The sequence below is a fragment of the Epinephelus fuscoguttatus genome, linkage group LG6, assembly GCF_011397635.1.
Source record: "Epinephelus fuscoguttatus linkage group LG6, E.fuscoguttatus.final_Chr_v1".
NCBI lineage: Eukaryota > Metazoa > Chordata > Actinopteri > Perciformes > Serranidae > Epinephelus > Epinephelus fuscoguttatus.
Genome location: NC_064757.1, coordinates 1334668 through 1361282, shown reverse-complemented (window position 1 = coordinate 1361282; position 26615 = coordinate 1334668). Strand labels below are relative to the sequence as shown.

Genomic DNA, 26615 nt, shown 5'->3' with positions numbered 1-26615 from the left:
ACTTACTAGAGCTACCTGATAATAGAGAGTTACAATAATCCAGCCTTGAGGTAACAAAAGCGTGGACCAATTTTTCTGCATCTTTTCGGGTCAGGATAGGCCTAATTTTCGCAATATTACGCAGATGAAAAAATGCAGTTCGTGAGGTTTGCTTTAAATGAGAATTAAAAGACAAATCTTGATCAAATGTTACTCCGAGGTTTCTTACGGTAGTGGCAGGGGCCAGAGCAATGCCATCTAGAGAAACTATGTCATCAGATAAAGAGTCTCTGAGTTGTTTGGGGCCAAGAACAATAACTTCAGTTTTGTCTGAATTTAACATCAGGAAATTGGTGCTCATCCAAGTTTTTATGTCTTTAAGGCAATTATGGAGTTTAGTTAATTGATTGCTTTCTTCTGGCTTCATTGATAAATACAACTGAGTATCATCCGCATAACAATGGAAATTTATAGAGTGATTTCTAATGATGTTACCTAAAGGAAGCATATATAGAGTAAACAGGATTGGTCCGAGCACAGAACTCATGGAACTCCAAAACAAACTTTAGTACGTAAGGATGGTTCATTGTGAACGTCAACAAATTGAAAACGATCAGATAAATAAGATTTAAACCAGCTTAGTGCTGAACCTTTTAAGCCAATTAAGTGATCCAGTCTCTGCAGCAGAATTTGATGGTCAATTGTGTCAAACGCCGCACTAAGATCTAATAAAACAAGTACAGAGACGAGTCCTTTGTCTGAAGCAATCAGAAGGTCATTTGTAATTTTAACTAGAGCTGTCTCAGTGCTATGATGCACTCTAAATCCTGACTGAAATTCCTCAAATAAATTATTATCCTGGAGAAAATCACACAGCTGGTCTGCGACTACTTTCTCAAGGATCTTTGACATAAAGGGAAGATTAGATATTGGTCTATAATTGGCTAACACCTCTGGATCCAGGGTGGGCTTTTTTAGTCGAGGTTTAATTACAGCTATCTTAAAAGACTGTGGTACATAGCCTGTTAATAAGGATATATTGATCATATCTAATATATGAGTGTTAACTAAAGGTAAGACCTCCTTAAGTAGCCTAGTTGGGATGGGGTCTAAGAGACACGTTGATGATTTGGATGAAGAAATCACTGCAGTCAATTCTTGAAGAGAAATTGGGGAGAAGCAATCTAAATATATATTAGATTTTACAGCTGTGTTTGAGGTTAGATAGGTACTATCTGAGGGCAGGAGGTCATGAATTTTGCCTCTAATAGTTAGAATTTTGTCATTAAAAAAGCTCATAAAATCATTACTGCTAAGGGCTAAGGGAATACAAGGCTCAATAGAGCTTTGACTCTCAGTCAGCCTGGCTACAGTGCTGAAAAGAAACCTGGGGTTGTTCTTATTGTCTTCTATTAATGCTGAGTAATAGTTTGCTCTGGCATTGCGGAGGCCCCTCTTATAAGTTTTGAGACTGTCTGCAAAACTGCACATTTCAGAGTGGCCTTTTATTGTGGCCAGCCTAAGGCACACCTGTGCAATAATCATGCTGTCTAATCAGCATCTTGATATGCCACACCTGTGAGGTGGGATGGATTATCTCAGCAAAGGAGAAGTGCTCACTAACACAGATTTGTGAACAGTATTTGTGAGAAATGGTCTTTTGTGTATATAGAAAATGTTTTAGATCTTTGAGTTCAGCTCATGATATATGGGAGCAAAACCAAAAGTGCTGCATTTATATTTTTGTTAAGTGTAATTAAACAAGGAGCAGGTTCAGCTACAGAAGAACACAACAATCCATTATATTACAATCTATTACAACAACCCCTGCTACTTGATTAGACCCCAGATATGATGTAATTCCAGTCCAGCTCTCTGTAAAAGTGTCTATTTTCAGTTGCACACTTGCTGTCATTTGTTCCGCTGTGTAAACCCTTTTGAGTCTTGGGGTTACAGTTGGGGGTTTTACTGCTTTCAAGTTTACAGTTATCAGTTTCTTGGCAATCAATAAAAGTATCCTCAGCATATACCTCTGGTTCATGTCATAACTATGTTTAGGTATAACTCCTAGTAAAAATATTAATGGGTCTAGTAGGACATCTGTCTCCATAATTTGTCAATTTGTTTTATTTATGCTTCTCCAAAAACTTTACTGGGCAGTCCTGAAAAATATGTGTGTGATGCAGAGACTTAGTCTTAACAGAAAAGGACTGGAACTTTCAACCTTTTACTGAACAAGCTGAGAGCTGTTTTGCTAGCACGTCTCAGCCGTGTTCATTATTTATACATCTTTCAGTGAAACTACTAAATCTGGCCTAAATATTACTGCCACCTTGTGGCCTATACAAGTCACTGTATCCGATCTTTAATTCACAATGAAATTACTCCTTATTGATAATATCTAACCTCTAACTAAATATTTTAACAATAGGAATTACACAAAGACAGTTTTGCAGTCCAGTTTCTAAAGGCTATTGGAGCTGAATTTCTCTTCTAAATATAATCCTATCTAATGATTGACACAGGGTTTCACAAGTCCATGTCTTCGACAGAACAGTTGCTTTATCATTCCAGTTTTCCAGATCATATAAATACAAACACTGGCTTGGTGCTACTCTTTAATGTCAGCCATAACAGCATATTGACTGATAATTACTAAGTCTAATTTATCATCAGAAAAGTGTCTTATTCCATGATATACATATATCAAATACAATCTGAAAGCAAAATGTCCTGTCTGATGTAATCTTTGTAGTGTTTTGAGTCATAGTTGAACTTCCACTGTGACTCCTGGCAGTAATTCTGACATGCTTCATTACAAACAAGCCATGACACCAAGACTCTACTATAAAGATTTAAATGCTGACTTTTATGCAGTGGTGGAGGAAATAATCAAGGCTCTTAGTACTCAGTTACAAGTAAAAGTCCTGAATTCAAATGTATCAGCATCAATATATACTTGAAAGTACAAAAAGTAAAAGTACTCATTATGCAGAATGATCCATAAAGAATAGCAGATACTATTGAACTAGAATTACTAATGCATTAATGTCTTTATCACTTATTTATTTAATTTAATCATTCATTATCAATTAATACTTTATATTTGTAATCAAAAAATTTAACAGTAACTGGTAACTAATGTTGTCAAATATAATGTAATTCACAAAATACCTTCCAAAATGTAGTAGAGTAGAAGTATAAAGCAACATAAAATAGACATATTAGTACTTCTATACTAGAAATAAAGTAACTCAAAAAAGTACTTAAGTACAGTTTTTGATTAAATATCATTCCACCACTACTTAAATTGACCTGACAGATAAGAATGAAGACAGCATGCCGGTCAGGCCCTAGTTACCACAGCTGTTTTACCTGGGTAGAGTCAGAGAGGGTTAGGCGTTCAGGAGAATCTGGGTTGCTGTAGAGGAGGTTGTTCATGCAGTTGTGGGCTAAGTGTTCCAGCTCTGTCTGGCTAACATCAGCCAGGAGATCCACAGGGAACTTCATCCCTACACACACAAAGAAGACAGCAGTGAGAAGGAGCAGTGTTTCTACTCTGTCAGTCGTTTCTGAGAGATGTCACAAAGAAGACAACAATAGATACCTTCATTGTTGGATCTGTACATGGAAATTGTTGACAAGAGGAAAAAGTAAAGAATATTGCCAGCCTTATTCTTCTGACTACTCTTCCAATCTGTAACTTACACATTCAAATTTATGGTCGTGCGCTGACCCTACACACGTAGCCCATGCATGTCGCCTATGCCGTACGTCGTAACCAACACGTCAATTCAATGCAGAACTATAAATTTCATGTAAGGCTGAAGCTATAAATGCATAACAAAAGTACCTCCTGGAATAACGCTGCACGGAAGACTGATGATACAACACTGTAGCTCAGTTGTAAGCAGTAATTTTGTTTCATCCAGTTTTGAAGTTTAAAAGTAAAGCTCCGAATGAATCATGAGTGATTTTGTGGCAAAACTGGTCAACAGTTCAGCGCTGTGGTTAATGAGTTGAGCTGATAGCTGCTGCTTTGTCAACACTGGTTGTTTTTGTACAGTTTTGTTCAGCTGTTCTTTAAACAAAGTGTATCTATTATTACATACCACCATGATAACTGCCCTAACAAGCAGTCCCTCTATGCCATGCAGCTTCAAAATGTGTACAACTTGGCAGTATTTAAATCACCTGACTAATGAAACTTGGAAATGTCTGTTGAGTGTACTCTCGGTGAACTGGGATCCATTTTATGTGGAGTAGTTTGATCTTAAAGTGTAAAAACATTCCATTTTGTTAGCAGGTATCTTTATCTTGTATCTTACAATGGCTAACAGGAGATGAGCTCAAAAAAATATGTTTGCGAAAGCTGTGTTATTCAATGTCATGGAGTTTTATAGTGTTCACACTGTACACTACTGTTCTACTACTCTTTTTAAAGAACTGATATTCAATACAAATAGAGGCAAGCTCCAATACAACTGTTAAAGTTAAAGTTTGGGATGTCATGAGTCAAACCACAGGGTCTGTATCAGGGCCCATCAAGTTAATCAACCACTAAACTTTCATGCCAGCTAAACAATACCTCATAGTGCAACTTGTTTCTTATGTACAGCTATCTGACCTACATTCTTTAAATGTTCTTTGCCACATTTGACGATGGCCCTCATTTATGAAACAAAGGTACGACAGAAAACTGGGTGTATGGTCATTTTCATGCAAAGCTCGGCCTTTATCAGTGTGGATGTGAGCTGAGGCCACTATCAAATCTCACATCAGGTCTCAGCTTGTGAATGCAAGTCTGACGCCGGATTTCCACTGGATGCGTGTCCGTTGTGGAACGGCAGCGCTGGTTATCTGCTGTGTGCTCCGCCGTCCGTCAATACCCACCGGCTGCGTTTGCTGTGCGGTGCGGTGCAGCTCTGCCGGAAGACATCTCGGTGCACTGCTATGATTAATATCTCCTCGTCCATGGTGTTCACGGGGTGAAATGACGTCTGAAAACCTCTGACCTGTTGACTTCAGGCCTGCCTCTGCCCATTATGTAGTTTTTAAGGTGTAGTGCAGGAAAATATGATCCGCCGTGAACACTATGTACTTTATTTTGAAACACACACATTAAACACACACATTAACTAGAATGGAATCCTATCGGCTCCGCTGCTGTGCCGGAGAGCAGACGCAACCAACACGCATCTGCTGGAAATTGGCCTTGAGTAAGAGCAGACTTGCTGTGCAGCATAGTAAATCTGGCTGAGTTGGAGAAGTGTTATTAGACCATACCAGATGCCATTTTGACTGGCATCTAAGTATTTGCAGCCACATATCAATCATTAAAAACTGATGTGTGCTCTCTATCACAGCTCATAGCTGCCTGGCTCAGTAGGACTAGCTCCAGGCTGATAGAGTCTGAACACCACTGTGTTCTAATCTATATGAAACCTTTCTTTTTTCTTTACCACTGACAAACCAAAACATTTTTATATCACTTATAATTAAAACATCATCACAAACAAATAAATAAATCTGCAACAGTATCAATATCTAAACACTAGTTGCCTAAAATTTTGCCTTCATTTTTTGAGGATTGGACACAGGTGGTGTTTCTGTGTCTCCTCTACCACGGGTCATGCCTGAAATGGAAGCAGACCCAACGCACGTAACCATGTGCTCCTTGGTCTGGGTCAATAATAAGCTTTTACATAAATATCAATACCAGTATCAATATTATATAATATATATGCTATATCATTCATATATGAAAACTATAGGTTAGTACATGTGGATGTATAAATAAAATATTTCAACCTTAGCTGGAGTTTGACTGCCCACTGCAGCACTGATTTCTTTCCACACTGTGCTTTTTCGACTTCCTTTGATTCCTTTTTTCAGACTGCCAGATAAAATCAGTTGGGCGTACTAGACCTGGAAGGTCAGCCTTTTTCCATTTCTAGCTCAGAGAAGTTTCTCTCCTTGGCCATACTACATCTTTACATGTTGTAAATTCAAGGGGCCAGGCCTCTAGACCCAGAATACATTGGTGTAGGATATTCGTGCTGCTGGTAGGGTTGGCTTTGCAGCTTTCTCTATACAGTAGCTGGAGTTGTTTGGGCTTGACGTGACAGGGCAGCTTGTACACGACCCAAAGTCTGTCTGGCCTCACGTGGTATGAGGCTGTAATCCATCACCTGGAAGACCATAGACAAGGGTAGGGGACTAACAAGCCAACTCCAAAACACTTCCCCTAGGTGGGGGTTGGGCGTGGGGCCAACAACCCCACCCCGTAAAAACGTATTATTGTTACGGAAACTTCGACAAATGCTTCAATTTCTCCGGGCCATGTAGCAGACTCGAGTCAGTCCACTGACAGTATGACCACTCCTGGTGAAAGCCTTCAAGAGGAAGCTAGGCAAGGACAGACAGTCTACTCAGGCCCAAAACAAATGTCCGCCAGGAACATGGAATGTCCACACTATGTATGAGACGTCCAAACTAGCCCAGGTCACCAATGAGATGGAAAGGCGCAGGCTGGATATTCTGGGAATCAGTGAGTGTAGATGGACTGGTTCTGCCCGCCAATCAACCAACAAAAGATCAGTTGTCCTATACTCAGGACATGAGGACAAACACATTCATGATGTGGCCCTCATAGTCTCCAAAGAGAAGGCAAAAACCTTGGAAGAATGGGAACCTGTGAGTGACAGAATCATCAGGGCTCGCTTCAGTTCTAAACATTGTAAACTGACCATCATACAATGTTATGCTCCAACAAATGAAGCTGAGGTAGAGGACAAGGATGACTGGTACAAAGATCAACAACGAACCGTCTCCAAGGTCCCTCAACATGATATGCTGCTTGTTATGGGTGACATGAACGCCAAGGTTGGAGCCGGAAATGACAACTGTGACAGAGCTGTAGGGAGGCATGGCTGTGGTGTGTGGAATAACAATGGTCAGCGTCTTGTTGACTTCTGCCTTGAAAACAACTGTGTAGTTGGTGGTACCATCTTCCCACACAAGTCCATACACAAACTCACTTTGCGGTCCCCGGATGGGATAACAACCAACCAGATTGACCACATCCTTATCAATGGGAAGTGGCGCAGGTCCCTCAGAGATGTCAGAGTGTGTCGTGGTGCAGATGCCAACAGTGACCACTACCTGGTGACAGCTAACATCACGCTGAAGCTCAGGAAAATAAACAACAGGGTCAACGACAGAGACAGCTCGACATTCGCAAACTTAAGTCCCAGAACATCAACAAAGAGTTTGTGTTGGAACTGAAAAATCGCTTTCGTGTTCTTGGCGCCCAGGCTGACTCAACTGTTAAGGCCCCAGATATTAACACCAAATGGGAGCAGCCACTAAGATCCTGGGCTATAGAGAAAAGAAGAACCAAGACTGGCTGACACCTGGCACTTAGCAGAAAACAGAGCAAAGGAAACAACTTAAAGCAAAGATGCTGAACACCAAGTCACTGAGGCTCCAGAAACAGGCCCAAGAAACCTATAAGATCAAGGACAAGGAAGTCAAAAGGAGTGCAAGGAATAGCAAACGGGCCTTTGTTGAGAAACTAGCCTGCAAAGCAGAAGAGGCAGCAAGGAAAGGTGATATGGGTGCTGTATATAAAATCACCAAGCAGCTCTGTGGCAAAAACACCAGCCAATCAGCTCCTGTGAAAGACAAGGATGGTAACACCTTGTTAACAGAGAGAGAACAGGCTGCCAGATGGGCGCAGCACTTCTGTGACGTCCTCAACTGCCCTGATCCAGAAAATCTTGCTAATCCCACACCTGCAGATAGCCTTCTCAACATTGATACCAGCCCCTCCAACTGAGACAGAGGTCAGAAGTGCCATCCAAATGACCAAGGATGGGAAAGCTGCAGGCTTTGACTCTATCCATGCAGAGATGCTGAAAGCTGACTACAACACATCTGCCAAGGTTTTCACTGACCTGTTCAGAAACATCTGGGACACAAATGTCATTCCTGTGGATTGGGCAAAAGGTCTGATTGCAAAAATTCCAAAGAAAGGCAATCTGCAAGATTGTAACAACTGGAGAGGCATCACATTGCTGTCCATACCATCCAAGGTCTTCTGTAGAATCCTTCTAACCAGAATCGACGATGCAATCAACACCAAACTGAGACAGGAACTGGCGGGCTTCAGGAGAGGAAGAGGATGTACTGACCAGATATTCATACTAAGGAACATCATTGAGCAATGCCTGGAGGGGAACAACCCACCATACATCAACTTCATCGACTTCCCGAAAGCTTTTGACAGCTTACACCGCAACACTCTGTGGAAGATTGTGCAATCCTATGGAGTTCCTCCAAAGATAATTGCACTGATAAAGATGTTTTACCACCAGTTTGAGTGTAGTGTGATCACAAACAGCAACCTCACTAATTGGTTCCCTGTGGAATCTGAAGTACGCCAGGGATGCATCATCTCTCCCATCCTCTTCTTGATTGCCATCGACTGGACCATGAGGAAAACAACCTCAGATAAACCGAGAGGCATCCAATGGACACTCTTCACCTAGCTGGAAGATCTCGGCTATGCTGATGACCTGGCCATTCTCTCCACAAACCACTCTCATATGCAAGAGAAGATCGACAGGACTGACAGATACACCAGACAGATGGGTTTGACTATTAACACCTCTAAAACCAAAGTGATGTGCATTAAAGGGATAGTTCAACATTTTGGCAAATCCGCCTATTGCCGTAATCCCTACAGTCATACGAGTAGGTACATTACCTTTAATTGTCAGTGTGCGCTGTTCTGAGATAGGTGTGGCAGGTGTGCCCGCTGAAATGGAGGTAAACGGTACAGGTCCCTCTCTCCCTCAAAACTAATCAAATACACCATCAAATGACTCCAAAACGCTCTAGTGGAAAACACATGGCTTGCGCATTCCCCACGCTATGCAATAATAATGTATAACTAAGTAACATTACGACACATGAAGCAAATACTCAGAACTACTTTCTTGAGTAAACCACTGGGCAGAGTGACACAGTACGCAGCTGAGAGTGCTGTTGTTATTGCTTGTAGCCATTTGCGGTATTGTCAGCTGGACACACCAGAAGGTTTGAGGAAAGTTTTCAAGTGTTTTTGTAAATCATGGTTTACATATGCATTGTAAAAGATTGTGGTAACAAGCCGAAGACATGGAGCAAAGGGAAGTTTCACGTAGTTCCAACCAGTAATACGGACAGGATGAAACAATGGCTATTTGTGCTGGACATCGACCCCAACACGCCTGTGCAAACGGTCCGGAAAATGTTTGTGTGCTCCTGCCATTTTTTACCGGAGGACTGCAGTGAAAGGATGGAGCGCAGAAGCTCAGGAATGGTTCAAACGCTTTTCTTGAAAGATACTGTCATACCCTCTGTTGGAACAGCTGCAGCAGAGCGACGTCAGCGGAGTCTGGAGAGGTCTGAAAACCATCTCAGGACACAAACAACCAGACTCCCAGGCCAGAGGCGACCAGCAGTGGGTAAATGATCTGAATCTGTTCTTCAATAGATTTGATCAGCATGCCCTTCCCCTGGCCCAGACATCACGGTGCAACCCCCCTCATCCTCACCTTCACCTTCCCCCCCACCTACACTCCTGGAACACTGCTTCGACACCTCACCCACCCCCGCTCCCCCGGACATCTCACCACCCCCCACCCCTCCCCCCACTTCATCACCTCCACCCTCCAGCACACAGCCCCCCTGCTCCAGCTTGTCCTTCACTATCTGTCAGGTGAGAGATCAGCTGAGGAGGATAAAGACGAGGAAGGCTGCGGGTCCAGATGGCATCAGCTCCAGGCTCCTGAAGACCTGCGCAGACCAACTGTGCAGGATAGCTGAAACCATCTTCAACCTGAGCCTGAGGCTGGGAAGAGTATCACAGCTGTGGAAGACATCCTGCGTGGTACCTGTGCCCAAGACTCCGCACCCCAAGTACTTCAGCAGCTTCAGACCGGTGGCATTAACATCACACCTCATGAAGACTCTGGAGCGCCTGGTCCTGTCTCGTCTCCGCCCCGCAGTAGGCCCTTCAATGGACCTGCTGCAGTTTGCTTACCAGCCTGGCATTGGGGTGGATAACGCCGTCATCTTCCTCCTGCATAGACCTCTTTCTCACCTGGAGAAGCCTGGAAGCTCTGTGAGAATCATCAGAAATCAATCAAGATTTCTCCAACGCTTTCAACACCATACAGCCTGCACTTCTGAGGGACAAACTGGAGCACATAGGGGTGGCTAATCACCTCACATCCTGGATCCTGGACTACCTCACGGACCAGCTGCAGTATGTCAGGACCCAGGATTGTGTATTGGACTTGGTTGTCTGCAGTACGGGGGCCCCGCAGGGGACGGTGCTGGCACCGTTCCTCTTCACCCTCTACACTGCAGACTTTTCATACCACACCCCCACCTGTCATCTGCAGAAGTTCTCCAACAACTCTGTCATAGTTGGCCTCATCACAGATGGGGACGACAGGGAGTACAGAGAACTGAACCAGGACTTTGTGGACTGGTGCCTGAGGAACCACCTTCAGATCAACGCGGGGAAAACCAAAGAGCTGATGGTGGATTTCCGCAGGTGCAGACTTCTCCCCCCAACACTGGTGAACATCCAGGGAAAGGACATTGAGATGGTGAAATCTTATAAGTACCTGGGTGTTCATCTTAACAATAAACTTATAAGAGGGGCCTCCGCAATGCCAGAGCAAACTATTACTCAGCTCTAATAGAAGACAATAAGAACAACCCCAGGTTTCTTTTCAGCACTGTAGCCAGGCTGACTGAGAGTCAGAGCTCTATTGAGCCTCGTATTCCCTTAGCCCTTAGCAGTAATGATTTTATGAGCTTTTTTAATGACAAAATTCTAACTATTAGAGGCCAAATTCATGACCTCCTGCCCTCAGATAGTACCTATCTAACCTCAAACACAGCTGTAAAATCTAATATATATTTAGATTGCTTCTCCCCAATTTCTCTTCAAGAATTGACTGCAGTGATTTCTTCATCCAAATCATCAACGTGTCTCTTAGACCCCATCCCAACTAGGCTACTTAAGGAGGTCTTACCTATAGTTAACACTCATATATTAGATATGATCAATATATCCTTATTAACAGGTTATGTACCACAGTCTTTTAAGGTAGCTGTAATTAAACCTCTACTAAAAAAGCCCACCCTGGATCCAGAGGTGTTAGCCAACTATAGACCAATATCTAATCTTCCCTTTATGTCAAAGATCCTTGAGAAAGTAGTCGCAGACCAGCTGTGTGATTTTCTCCAGGATAATAATTTATTTGAGGAATTTCAGTCAGGATTTAGAGTGCATCATAGCACTGAGACAGCTCTAGTTAAAATTACAAATGACCTTCTGATTGCTTCAGACAAAGGACTCGTCTCTGTACTTGTTTTATTAGATCTTAGTGCGGCGTTTGACACAATTGACCATCAAATTCTGCTGCAGAGACTGGATCACTTAATTGGCTTAAAAGGTTCAGCACTAAGCTGGTTTAAATCTTATTTATCTGATCGTTTTCAATTTGTTGACGTCGCAATGAACCATCCTTACGTACTAAAGTTTGTTTTGGAGTTCCATGAGTTCTGTGCTCGGACCAATCCTGTTTACTCTATATATGCTTCCGTTAGGTAACATCATTAGAAATCACTCTATAAATTTCCATTGTTATGCGGATGATACTCAGTTGTATTTATCAATGAAGCCAGAAGAAAGCAATCAATTAACTAAACTCCATAATTGCCTTAAAGACATAAAAACTTGGATGAGCACCAATTTCCTGATGTTAAATTCAGACAAAACTGAAGTTATTGTTCTTGGCCCCAAACAACTCAGAGACTCTTTATCTGATGACATAGTTTCTCTAGATGGCATTGCTCTGGCCCCTGCCACTACCGTAAGAAACCTCGGAGTAACATTTGATCAAGATTTGTCTTTTAATTCTCATTTAAAGCAAACCTCACGGACTGCATTTTTTCATCTGCGTAATATTGCGAAAATTAGGCCTATCCTGACCCGAAAAGATGCAGAAAAATTGGTCCACGCTTTTGTTACCTCAAGGCTGGATTATTGTAACTCTCTATTATCAGGTAGCTCTAGTAAGTCCTTAAAAACTCTCCAGCTAATTCAGAATGCAGCAGCACGTGTACTAACAGGAACTAAGAAACGCGATCATATCTCTCCTGTTTTAGCTTCTCTGCACTGGCTCCCTGTAAAATCCAGAATTGAATTTAAAATCCTACTGTTAACTTATAAAGCTCTAAATGGTCAAGCTCCATCATATCTTAGAGAGCTCATAGTGCCATATTATCCCACCAGAACACTGCGCTCTGAGAACGCAGGGTTACTCGTGGTCCCTAAAGTCTCCAAAGTAGATCAGGAGCCAGAGCCTTTAGCTATCAGGCTCCTCTCCTGTGGAATCATCTTCCTGTTACGGTCCGGGAGGCAGACACCGCTCCACATTTAAGACTAGACTTAAGACTTTCCTCTTTGATAAAGCTTATAGTTAGGGCTGGCTCAGGCTTGTCCTGTACCAGCCCTTAGTTAGCTGACTTAGGCCTAGTCTGCCGGAGGACCCCTCTATAATACACGGGCCCCTTCTCTCCTTCTCTCTCTCTCTCGTATCCTATTACTGCATCTAGCTAACCCGGCCATTCTGGATGTCACTAACTGGGCTTCTTCTCCGGAGCCTTTGTGCTCCACTGTCTCTCAGATTAACTCATATCACAGCGGTGCCTGGACAGCGTGTGACGTGTGTGGTTGTGCTGCCGTGGTCCCGCCAGATGCCTCCTGCTGCTGCTGCCATCATTAGTCATTAGTCATACTTCTTCTGTTATTATACACATATGATTATTGTCACACATGTATACTGCCAGGTATTAATACATACTTTCAACATATTGTACCGCAGTAACCAGAACTATAACTATAATATTATTACTTCCATTAATGTTGTTGTAAGATACTGTCATTACCTGCATATCTCTCTCTCTCTCTCTCTCTCTCTCTCTCTCTCTCTCTCTCTCTCTGTGTCATATGGATTACTGTTAATTTATCATGTTGATCTGTTCTGTACGACATCTATTGCACGTCTGTCCGTCCTGGAAGAGGGATCCCTCCTCAGTTGCTCTTCCTGAGGTTTCTACCGTTTTTTTTCCCCCGTTAAAGGGGTTTTTTTGGGGAGTTTTTCCTTATCCGCTGTGAGGGTCTTAAGGACAGAGGGATGTCGTATGCTGTAAAGCCCTGTGAGGCAAATTGTGATTTGTGATATTGGGCTTTATAAATAAAATTGATTGATTGATTGATTGAAACTGGACTGGACTAATCACGTAACAGCACTATACAGGAAAGGCCAAAGCAGACTCTACCTGCTGAGGCGGCTCAGGTCTTTTGGAGTGCAGGGGGCGCTCCTGAAGACCTTCTTTGACACTGTGGTGGCATCAGCCATCTTCTACGGAGTAGTCCGCTGGGGCAGCAGCGTCTCGGCTGCAGATAGGAAGAGACTAGACAAGCTGATCAAGAAGGCCAGCTCTGTCCTGGGATGCTCTCTGGACTCTGTGCAGGTGGTGGGAGAAAGGAGGATGACAGCCAAGCAGTCATCTCTGAGGACTAATGACTCCCATCCTCTGCAGGAGGAGATAAAAGCTCAGGAGAGCTCCTTCAGTGACAGACTGATTCACCCAAGGTGTGTGAAGGAACGCTATCGCAGGTCCTTCCTGCCTGCTCCTGTCAGGCTACATAACCAGCACTGCTCACAGTAGACTGCACCATGGACACTTTATTGACACTATGGACACTTTATAGACACCACAGCAGTCTGCTGTTTTTGCAAATACAATCACTTGCACCTTATCCACTGGCCATTTTCATTCACTGCTGCTCCTTATTATCCACTTCCCATTATTATTTTTATTGTTATTGTTATTATTATTTATCGCAGTCTCTTGTATTTTTGTACTTATTTGCATGCCTAGTTATTTAAGTTTTTAAGTTTAAATTTGAAATCTTTAATCTGACTCTTTCCTCTTGACTGCTGTAAGACTGGAATTTCTCAATTATGGGATCAATAAAGGTGTATCTTATCTTACCACTAAACGAGCAGACGTAGTAAATGATCGTTGTGTATTTTGCTCACCAATCCCTCTGCTATAACATTACCTCCATGTTGAGTAACATTAGCCTACAACCCAAGCAATGGTAAATAAGGCTAAAATGCAAATGTTGTGGTGGTTATGTTATGGATAAGTGCTTGCCCAGAGCATATAGTGAAGTGACTGACATTACTTCTCATTGTTAGGAATAAACAGACTGTTTATTAAATAAACTCTGTCTCATAATATTACATTATTATTTCAGAGCATGGTGAATGTGTAAGCTACAAGTTGTCCACAAGAGCGTTTTGGAGTCATTTGATGGTGTTTGATTAGTTTTGAGGGAGAGAGGGACCTGTACCGTCCACCTCCATTTCAGAACAGCACGCACTGACAATTAAAGGTAATGTACCTGCCGAATATGGCACTGTGAGCTCTCTAAGATATGACGGAGCTTGACCATTTAGAGCTTTATAAGTTAACAGTAGGATTTTAAATTCAATTCTGGATTTTACAGGGAGCCAGTGCAGAGAAGCTAAAACAGGAGAAATATGATCATGTTTCTTAGTTCCTGTTAGTACACGTGCTGCTGCATTCTGAATTAGCTGGAGAGTTTTTAAAGACTTATTAGAGCTACCTGATAATAGAGAGTTACAGGAATCCAGCCTTGAAGTAATAAAAGCATGGACCAATTTTTCTGCATCTTTTCGGGTCAGGATAGGCCTAATTTTCGCAATATTACACAGATGAAAAAATGCAGTCCGTGAGGTTTGTTTTAAATGAGAATTAAAATACAAATCTTGATCAAATGTTACTCTGAGGTTTCTTACGGTAGTGCTAGAGGCCAGAGCAATGCCATCTAGAGAAACTACAGTATGTCATCAGATAAAGAGTCTCTGAGTCGTTTCGGGCCAAGAACAATAACTTCAGTTTTGTCTGAATTTCAGGAAATTGGTGCTCATCCAGGTTTTTATGTCTTTAAGGCAATTATGAAGTTTAGTTAATTGATTACTTTCTTCTGGCTTCATCGATAAATACAACTGTGTATCATCCGCATAACAATGGAAATTTACAGAGTGATTTCTAATGATGTTACCTAAAGGAAGCATATATAGAGTAAATAGGACTGGTCCGAGCACAGAACCTTGCGGAACTCCAAAACAAACTTTAGTACGTAAGGATGACTCATTATGAACATGAACAAACTGAAAACGATCAGATAAATAAGATTTAAACCAGCTTAGTGCAGAACCTTTTAGGCCAATTAAGTGTTCCAGTCTCTGTAGCAGAATTTGATGGTCATTAGTGTCAAACGCCACACTAAAAAACAAGTACAGAGACGAGTCCTTTGGCTGAAGCAATCAGAAGGTCATTTGTAATTTTAACTAGTGCTGTCTCAGTGCTATGATGCACTCTCAATCCTGACTGAAATTCCTCAAATAAATTATTATCATGGAGAAAATCACACAGCTGGTCTGCGACTACTTTCTCAAGGATCTTTGACATAAAGGGAAGATTAGATATTGGTCTACAGTTGGCTAACACCTCTGGATCCAGGGTGGGCTTTTTTTAGTAGAGGTTTAATTACAGCTACCTTAAAAGACTGTGGTACATAGCCTGTTAATAAGGATATATTGACCATATCTAATATATGAGTGTTAACTAAAGGTAAGACCTCCTTAAGTAGCCTAGTTGGGATGGGGTCTAAGAGACACGTTGATGATTTAGATGAAGAAATCACTGCGGTCAATTCTTGAAGAGAAATCGGGGAGAAGCAATCAATCAATCAATCAATTTTATTTATAAAGCCCAATATCACAAATCACAATTTGCCTCACAGGGCTTTACAGCATACGACATCCCTCTGTCCTTAAGACCCTCACAGCGGATAAGGAAAAACTCCCCAAAAAAACCCCTTTAACGGGGGAAAAAAAACGGTAGAAACCTCAGGAAGAGCAACTGAGGAGGGATCCCTCTTCCAGGACGGACAGACGTGCAATAGATGTCGTACAGAACAGATCAACATGATAAATTAACAGTAATCCATATGACACAGGGAGAGAGAGAGAGAGAGAGAGAGAGAGAGAGAGAGGGAGAGAGAGAGAGAGAGCGAGAGAGAGAGATGCAGGTAATGACAGTATCTTACAACAACATTAATGAAAGTAATAATATCATAGTTATAGTTCTGGTTACTGCGGTACAATATGTTGAAAGTATGTATTAATACCTGGCAGTATACATGTGTGACAATAATCATATGTGTATAATAACAGAAGAAGTATATATAGTATATATCAGGTCTTACAGCTGTGTTTGAGGTTAGATAGGTACTATCTGAGGGCAGGAGGTCATGAATTTGGCCTCTAATAGTTAGAATTTTGTCATTAAAAAAGCTCATAAAATCATTACTGCTAAGGGCTAAAGGAATACAAGGCTCAATAGAGCTTTGACTCTCAGTCAGCCTGGCTACAGTGCTGAAAAGAAACCTGGGGTTATTCTTGTTTTCTTCTATTAATGCTGAGTAATAGTTTGCTCTGGCATTGCGGAGGCCCCTCTTATAAGTTTTGGGACTGTCTGCCCAGATTAAACGAGATTCTTCCAGTTTGGTTAATCGCCAATTCCTTTCAAATTTTCGCGATATTTGTTTTAACTTAAGGGTTTGAGAGTTATACCAAGGAGGGAACTTTCTTTGCTTTGTTAACTTCTTTTTAAGAGGAGCTACAGAGTCGAGTGTCAGAGTAACCCTGAGATGGACTCCACCTGGGAAGAGAAAGCAAGGCCAGCCGAATACCACCTGGCGGAGAACTGTGGCCTTGGAGCTGAAAACAGCAAACCTTTCCTGGGGCGAGGCACAGCATGCTGCACAAGACCGGACCAGATGGAAGCAGATCGTCGCAGCCTTATGTTCCTGAAGGAACGAAGAGGACTAACACAGGATATTTAAATGACAATTGTTATCAGTGGTCAGTCACACTGATCAACGGCCAATCATTCCTACCTTGTGATTGGCGAGATAAGAACATGAATCACATGCAAACCCTTTTGTTGGGTGGTTTCTGTGCTTGGATCTGTGTTGGTTTGTATGTTAGATTGATAAATGAAGGCCACTGCGTGTCTTTGGTTGATTTTCTTGAGTGCTGACCTGTTAGGATTACACAGCAACATCTTCACAAACAAGATGCAAGTAGATTTACGGTGAAATAACTTACAGAATTGTGGGCAGGTAGAAAACTGATGAGATTGAAATGGCTACAGTGGTTAGCACACCACTGAAAAATATTTTTCACAATCTGGTGTATTGTAAAACTAGTGGGGCTGTTTTAGCCACTCCCAATTGTGCAAGACTGGGTGAGGACTGCAGGGACTAGCTATTGTCCCTTGCAACTATACTATTGCCCAACAGTGTCTAGTCAATATATTTGGTACGTAAGCAGTCAAAAGATCTTGTATCTCCAAGGAGTCTCGCTTCCCTCATGCAATATCACTCACACTGGCTTCATTTGTATTGGATTGGTTTCACCGTTTCCTGCTAATGTGTGTGAGGCATCAGCTACATCTGGCTCTGTCAACGACATGTGCATCCTTTGACTGCTGTGTCACTGAATGTGCTTCCCGCTGAAAGCTGTGAGCTGTGCTTTATCAGAGGTGGTAAAGCCAACATCTGAGTGGAGAGTAAAGCCTAGTTCACATTATACGATTTTCACCGCAATTTTGACGTCGCAGAGGATCTTGAGAGCCACCTTGGGTCAGAATCAGAATCAGAATCAGAAATACTTTATTGATCCCCAAGGGGAAATTGTTTATGTTACAGTTGCTCCTTGCAAGAGAGGAAAGATACGTGAAAATATAAGAAATTTAAACATTAGTATTAACAAATATAGAGTTAAATAAACAGGAATTATTAACAAACATAAACTTAAATAAATATATATATATACACATATATATATATATTGTAAACTGAACAAGATTATTTACACAAACAAAATATATACAGTCAGGGTGAATGGGGTTATTGCACAAGTTAGATTAAATTATTGCAGTGTGTGAAATAGTCACAGGGCCACTCAGAGGGAGGAGTTGTACAGTTTGATGGCCACAGGCAGGAATGATTTCCTGTGGCGCTCAGTGGTACATCTTGGTGGTATGAGTCTCCCACTGAAAGTACTCCTGTGCCTGACCAGCACATGGTGGAGTGGGTGTGAGACATTGTCCAAGATAGTTCGTAGCTTAGACAGCATCCTCCTCTCTGACACCACCATCAGAGAGTCACACTCCATTCCCACGTCACTGGCCTTGCGGATCAGTTTGTTGAGTCTGTTGGCGTCCGCCACCCTCAGCCTGCTGCCCCAGCACACAACAGCATAGAGGATAGCACTGGCCACCACAGACTCATAGAAAATCCTGAGCATAGTCCGGCAGATGTTGAAGGACCTCAGTCGCCTCAGAAAATAGAGACGGCTCTGGCCCTTCCTGTAGAGAGCATTAGTGTTCTTAACCCAGTCCAGTTTATTGTCAATGTGTACCCTAGGTACTTATAGCTCTCCACAATGTCCACACTGACCCCCTGGATGGAAACAGGGGTCACCGGTGTCTTGGTCCTCCTCAGATCCACCGCCAGTTCCTTTGTCTTTGCCACGTTGAGCTGCAGATGGTTCTGCTCACACCATGTGACAAAGTTATCCACAACAGCCCTGTACTCATCCTCATCACCCTTGGTGATACATCCAACTATAGCAGAGTCATCAGAAAACTTCTGAAGATGGCAGGTTTCAGTGCAATAGCTGAAGTCCGTGGTGTAGAGGGTGAAGAGGAAGGGAGAGAGGACAGTCTGCGGCCCCAGTATTGCTGACCACTCTGTCTGACACACAGTGTTGCAAGCGCACATACTGTGGTCTGCCAGTCAAGTAGTCTACAATCCAGAACACCAGGGGGGCATCCACCTGCATTGCTGTCAGCTTGTCACCCAGTAGAGCTGGACGTATGGTGTTGAATGCACTAGAGAAGTCAAAAAACATGACCCTCACAGTGCTCGCCGGCTTATCCAAATGGGTGTAGACACGGTTGAGCAGGTAGATGATGGCGTCCTCAACTCCAAGTCGGGGCTGATAGGCGAACTGGAGGGGGTCCAAAAGTGGCTTGACCATGGGCCGGAGCTGCTCCAAGACGAGTCTCTCCAGGGTCTTCATGATGTGGGAGGTTAATGCCACGGGTCTGTAGTCCTTGGAGCCACTGGGACGCGACGTCTTTGGCACAGGAACAAGGCAGGATGTCTTCCACAGCAAGGGGACCCTCTGGAGACTCAGGCTCATGTTGAAGACATGCCGAAGTACTCCACATAGCTGGGGGGCACAGGCTTTGAGCACCCTGGGGCTGACACCATCAGGGCCTGCAGCCTTATTTGAGTGGAGTCTCATCAGCTGTCTTCTCACATGGTCAACAGTGAAGCACACTGTGGAGGTGACGACACGTGGGGAGGGGGTGTAGTCCTCATGATGGAGAGAGCAGTCAGTGTGACCACGGGGGGAGGAGGTGTGAGGAGGAGGAGGAGGGGGGGTCAAGCAGGAGGGTGTTGAGGTGTGAGAGGGAGGAGTGGGGGAAGAGGGTGGAGTGGGAGATGGTTGACCAAGACAGACAGCAGAAGAGTCGGGGGGGGGGGAGGGATGGGCAGGTCCAGCAGTGTCAAATCTGTTAAAAAACAGATTCAGTTCATTGGTCCTGTCCACGCTGCCTTCAACTCCTCTGTGGTTGTTGGTCCTGAAGCCAGTAAGAGATGAGTCGGAGATGAGGTGAGATGAGGGTCGGAGATGAGTCGGCAGATAGTCTGCCACGACGAGTCCTCATGTGTGAACAAGCCTATGAGCAAGTCGCCCCCTCGTCTGTGACTGGGACTGGATATCTGGCATGCTAGAAACTTACTGGAGAAGGCTGATACAACTGACAAAGAGCATCAGCCAATGAGAGGCGAGATACGTCCCATGTCAGCACACAGGAGGACAGAAGAAATGTGAGGAGGACAAGCCGCAGGGTTGCCACTTGCCAGGTCCGCTTATTAGCCATGACTTTGGGTTTGTTTCTAAAGTGGAGTTGCTTATTTGGGCTTGCCTTCACCTTTCTCTATATATATCCATCTAATAAGTTATTTAAACGCATGATAGTATGTCGGATTGCAGTCGCTTCTTTTGAGGCTGTTTCTATAGCCCTGGTTGCTTGTTTCTCTCCCAAGATCTGGCAACAGTGACAAGCTGGCTGGCAAGCATCAACAACAATGGCGGCATCCACAGGATCACAGGGAGCACGTTGTGTTTGGACCCAGGATAATAAAGAATATCCATGTCTTTACGATGTGTCGTCTCCAAGTTTGGTGACATCACCGCATTATCTGGGGCTCTGTCGGCGAGGGCTCGGTGGAGAAATCTTGTGGTGTGCACGCACAGGTCGTATCGCAGTTGGAGAGACTCCTACTGACAGAAACACACGTCGGCAGGTATGAACACTCAAAAGATTACGATAGTCTCTGTGACGCAAAATCAGGGTGAAAATCATGTAATGTGAACTAGGCTTAAAGGTAGGATCTGGAGGATTTTTTTAAACAAAACAAAATATAGACATATACAAATGAAATCCTGCTTAATCATCACCTATGGGCTTCTACTCATGTGTGGTGGTGACTCTGTTTGCAGAGCTCCTGCCCTTTAACTGTATTTTGATGTTTTTGTGAGCTCGGACCGCTTCTGGGCGGAGATTTCCCCAGCCAATGAGAGAGCGCAGGTGCCGTGCCCGAGCGTGTCCGAGCGTGCACCAGCGTGAACCTTGCCTGAATCTCTTCTGTAAAGCCTTCTTCCGTACCTTCAGGCTCCGTTCACCCGGGAGAAATGGCAGATACAGACGTACCCACGAAGAAAAGGAAATTAAATGTGAGTGAGGCAAAACGCCTAGCCGATAAAGCACGGGCCAAAACTCATGTGAATATCGGGGTGGCTTTCACCCGCTTTCGAACATTGAAGGAGAGGCTCGGGATGTACAGCAACGCGGAGTTGGCCTCCTTTCTGTTGGACAGGTAAGTCCCAAATACAGGCCGGTTAGCCTGTGCTAGTTTGCTAATTTATCAACTTTTTCATTACAACTGTAATTCCTACGTAGTTTGTTGTGGAGGCTAATTCCAACTATCAGCCAATGCAAATAACTTTACATTTAGCTAATATATGGCTTGATGTAGTGTGAGGATTGAGCTTTGAATCATTTTGTGTAACAGCCAACTGCCGGGAGGGGTAGGGGCAGCGCGCAGTTGAGCCTGATAGGAGGGGCCAAATTTGAATGTGTGTTTACAAACTGGAAAATCCTCCAGACACTACCTTTAAAAGGGGAACTAATGTTTTTTTTTCAACCTGGGCCCTATTTTCCGATCTACTTTTGTCTAAATGAGTGATAGGATGTTCAATATTTGACATTTCTCAAAAGCTCGGGCTAACCTGCCTGCAGCCCGTGAGCGCGGGCTATATTAAATAATAGGGCACTCAGACAGCGTCAAACAACGTCAAAATACGTCCACTAAAAGTGCATTTTTTTCACACAGATAGGCTTGGATTGTTAGTATAATTATCCGACAACATAACGGAAAGGAGAAATGAACGTCTGTGTTTACCTTTAGCTGGATTCGGACATGTTCCTTTGCCACACAGTGGTGACATTTATGCAGGGGTTGACAAATGGTCTCAATAAATGTACAGCAGACTATAGGGCACCAGGGAAATATTTATTCTCATTAAATTATGAGTTTGTTTCCATAGTACTGCAACTTTTTTCTCAAAATATTACAAGTTTAACCTCAGTTTTGGGATATGTGTTGAATATGCATAAAGTTTTGAAATCTTGCTGAAACACATACAATATGAGCTATTAAAGTAAAGGAGTTTATAAAATAATTAAAGTGAATGAACTGATTATTGGCATGAATAGGTGCAACATGCACACCTGAGGAGGTTACTCTAAGTGTGCATGTGGCACAGCACACAAAAGACAAATGAGGAATGAAGAAAATCATGTCTACAGGTGTGCTAATTGAGCAGGGATAACATTAAATGGGGAAAGTTGATCTACAATAAATAGAATAAAGATTTGAAAGCAATACTGAATGACAAAGAGCCTTACTGCATTATATTCAGGGATGGGCAGTATTTCTATTACTTGTATATACAATACGTATTTCAATTACATTTGAGTATTTTGTAATTTGTATTTGATAAGGCCGATAAAAAGCAAATGTAATTCGTAACAAAATACTTTTGAGTGGAGTCATTTTGTATTAAAAATACTCAAAATACTTTCTCAACGAATCGAAAAAACATAGGCTACACATTCTTATAATATTGGATGTAATAATATTTTTTACTTTAAAAAAAATAATTTATCTATATGTTTTTTTTAAACTTGGGCCATTCACTGTGCCCTTCAATGACCTAGTGGTCTATTTTACTGGACTGTGCATAACACAGGAAATTGTATGTTGTTGTGGTTGATGCTTGGAATGAGTATGCTACAAATGAATAGCCTCACGTGGGATCAATAAAGTTGTCTGAATCTAAATCTGAATCAATAAATAATATTTTAGGGTGGCCTATATGTCCCTAGCTTTTTTTTTCTCTTTTTCATTTGAGAAAAGTTGAAATTCATTCATATGTTATTATCACAGTGTCTGTGAATATTTTATTTGTTGATACAAAAAAGTTTATGGGCTGTTAAGTCTGGTTAATGAATATATATACACATAATCAAGTTGTTGTCTTTTAATGGCTTTGCTTAGTTACACATAGTTAGTTCTGTGACTGTTCTGCCTTTTTGTGGGGTTCACCAGAGCTTTGTGTATATCCTATAGCCCAAACCTGAATACTCTGCTATACCAAACTGAGAAAACAAGCTCAAATTTGCAATAGATGCGATCAAATTTGCTACTATCATGCCATTAATGGATGAATCATGGTTGTTCTTTCTGGCATAGTTACTTGTGGTCTCTAATTGCAGCATGTAAATTTTGAGCATTTTTGGTCACGGACTTTTTGAGTTATTCACAAAAAGATTTGAATGGATTAGAATAGCGCCACCTATGGACAAATCATGGGCATTCTTTCTGGTATAGTTACTCATGGTCTCCAGTTGCAGTATGCAAATTTTCAGCATTTTTGGTCAAGGACTTTTTGAGTTAATCACGAAAAGCTTTGTGGACCGACCAACCAACCAACCAACCAACCAACCGACTGACAGGGTGACCTATAGAGCTGTGGGTCGCTGCTAAAAAGAAAAAGAAAAAAGTATTTTCTGTATTTCGAAAATACAAAATACATGTATTTTATTTTGATACATTTTCTGGCACCAGTATTTTGTATTTTATTTTGATACATTTATTTGAGTTGTATTTTGTATCAAAATACATTTTGATGTATTTTTGCCCATCTCTGATTATATTCCATTGTATTTTGATATTTTGAACTGTCACCTGCCACCTGAATTTTGTGTTTTCCGTCACATAATATTTCCACCACACAAATTTGCGGGGGAAGGACCCCACCGATGTTGAAATGAAACCTAGGCCGAGTTGTGTCATTTCCGGTGTTTCTGTGACAGCGTCTCTGTACTGCTCTGGTGGATTCTACTAGCCTGCTTTCTCACTTCAGTTGCTTTAACGTTGCTTTAACGTCTACTTCAATTCTTAACCCACACTGGTTCTGTTTAAGCACTTATAGCTCTCCTCCTTTCTACGACTTTCTCGCTAATCTCTTAGCTGTTGTTTGCACGTTACCAGCCTTGGTAGCTACATTAGCTTTACAGTTAGCGATGGCTTCTCCCTCTGCTCTCTGTTGCTCGGTGTGCCAAATGTTCAGTTATGCCTCTGCCTCCTTTAGCGACAGTGGTAACTGTAATAAGTGTAGCTTATTTGCTGCGTTGGAGGCGAGGCTTAGTGAATTAGAAGCACACCATGGAAAACCATTCAGTAGCTGCGGTAGTTAGCCAGCCCCCTGTAGCCGGTGCGGAGCCACATAGCATAGCCTTAGCCTCTGCTAACTGTCCTCCGGTAACTCCCGTTCAGCCGGGAGGTTGGGTTCTGATTCGCCAGAAGCACAGCTCAAGCCGGCCCACGGCTCACCACCAGCCTGTTCACGTTTCCAACCGCTTTTCCCCACTCAGCGACACACCCACTGAGGATAAAACTCTGGTTATTGGCAGCTCTATTCTGAGAAACGTGAAGTTAGCAACACCAGCGACCATAGTCAAATGTATCCCTGGGGCCAGAGCGGGCGACATAGAATCAAATTTAAAACTGCTGGCTAAAGCTAAACGTAGATTCAGTAAGATTGTTATTCACGTCGGCGGCAATGACACCTGGTTACGCTAATCGGAGGTCACTAAAATTAATATTGCCTCGGTGTGTGAATATGCAAAAACGATGTCGGACTCCTCCCAAATCTGACCAGTGATGACATGTTTAGCTGCATGTCATCATTTAATCGCTAGCTGTCCAGGTGGTGTCCAGCAAACAATGTGGGTTTTGTTAATAATTGGCAAACTTTCTGGGGAAAACCTGGTCTTATTAGGAGAGACGGCATTCATCCCACTTTGGATGGAGCTGCTCTCATTTCTAGGAACCTGGCAAATTTTATTAGTAATTTAAATCCCTGACAACCCAGAGTTGAGACCAGGACTCAGAGTCGCAGTCCTATACGCCTCTCTGAGCTTCTAGTTCAGTTACCCAGCCATAGTTTTCATAGTTTTATACAAACGGTGTCTGTCCCCCGACCACCTAAATTATTTAAATCTAAAATTAAACAAAGAGGAATTGTGCATAACAACCTCATAAAAATTAAAAACTCTTCTGTGACAGAAAGACAAAACAGGAGAATTAAATGTGGACTGTTAAATACCAGTTCTCTATCGTCTAAAGCAGTGTTAGTAAACGAATTAATATCAGATAATCATATTGATTTACTCAGTCTCACTGAAACCTGGCTGTGTCCAGATGAATATGTCAGTCTAAATGAGTCCACTCCTCCCAGTCATAATAATACCCACATTCCTCGAGGCAGCGGCCGAGGAGGGGGAGTTGCAGCCATTTTTAACTCTATTCTGTTAATCAGCCCTAAACCTAAACTAGATTATAATTCATTTGAAAGCCTCGTTCTTAATCTTTTACATCCGACCTGGAAAACCTCGCAGCCACTTTTATTTGTTATAGTGTACCGTGCTCCTGGCCCGTATTCTGAATTTGTATCTGAATTCTCAGAGTTTTTATCCAGTTTAGTTCTTAAATCAGATAAAGTTATTATTGTAGGCGATTTTAACATTCATGTCGACATTGATAATGACCCCCTGGCTACCGCGTTTATCTCATCATTATACTCCATTGGCTTCAGTCAGGGTGTACATGAACCCACTCACTGTTTTAACCATACCCTCGATCTAGTTCTGACGTATGGAATTGAAATTGATAACCTAAAAGTCTTTCCACAGAATCCCTCGCTATCGGATCATTATCTGATTGCTTTTGATTTCTTTTACTCGATCACACGCCACTCAGCAACAGTTACTATACTAGATGTTTATCAGATAGTGCTGTCGCAAAATTTAAGGAAAAGATTACTCCGTCATTAAATTCAATACCAAGTCCTCAGTAACAGAGGTTTCCCCGACTGTGATCATTGTGTCGATAGCGCCGTAGGCTCGCTGCGAACACCACTGGAGTCTGTAGCTCCTCTTCCAAAGAAGTTCAAAAAGCAAAGACAATTCGCTCCTTGGGATAACTCTCAAACCCGTAAGTTAAAACAAATATCGAAGGTTTGAAAGGAATTGGCGATTAACCAAACTGGAAGAATCTCGTTTAATCTGGACAGACAGTCTCAAAACTTATAAGAGGGCCTCCTAATGCCAGAGCAAACTATTACTCAGCATTAATAGAAGACAATAAGAACAACCCCAGGTTTCTTTTCAGCACTGTAGCCAGGCTGACTGAGAGTCAAAGCTCTATTGAGCCTTGTATTCCTTTAGCCCTTAGCAGTAATGATTTTATGAGCTTTTTTAATGACAAAATTCTAACTATTAGAGGCAAAATTCATGACCTCCTGTCCTCAGATAGTACCTATCTAACCTCAAACACAGCTGTAAAACCTAATATATATTTAGATTGCTTCTCCCCAATTTCTCTTCAAGAATTGACTGTAGTGATTTCTTCATCCAAATCATCAACGTGTCTCTTAGACCCCATCCCAACTAGGCTACTTAAGGAGGTCTTACCTTTAGTTAACACTCATATATTAGATATGATCAATATATCCTTATTAACAGGCTATGTACCACAGTCTTTTAAGGTAGCTGTAATTAAACCTCTACTAAAAAGCCCACCCTGGATCCAGAGGTGTTAGCCAACTATAGACCAATATCTAATCTTCCCTTTATGTCAAAGATCCTTGAGAAAGTCAGACCAGCTGTGTGATTTTCTCCATGATAATAATTTA

General features: G+C 42.4%; 1 protein-coding gene across 2 annotated transcripts in view; it reads right to left on the bottom strand.

Moving 5' to 3' along the window:
• The window catches only part of LOC125890223 (centrosome-associated protein CEP250-like), a 102862-nt gene that overhangs the window by 51037 nt on the left and 25210 nt on the right, over positions 1 to 26615 (bottom strand). For both annotated transcript variants that reach the window (XM_049578746.1, XM_049578747.1), the window contains exon 2: positions 3355 to 3491. In XM_049578746.1, the coding sequence (XP_049434703.1) occupies positions 3355 to 3489 (135 nt within the window). In that variant the 5' untranslated portion in view covers positions 3490 to 3491. The remainder of the gene's footprint in view (positions 1 to 3354; positions 3492 to 26615) is intronic.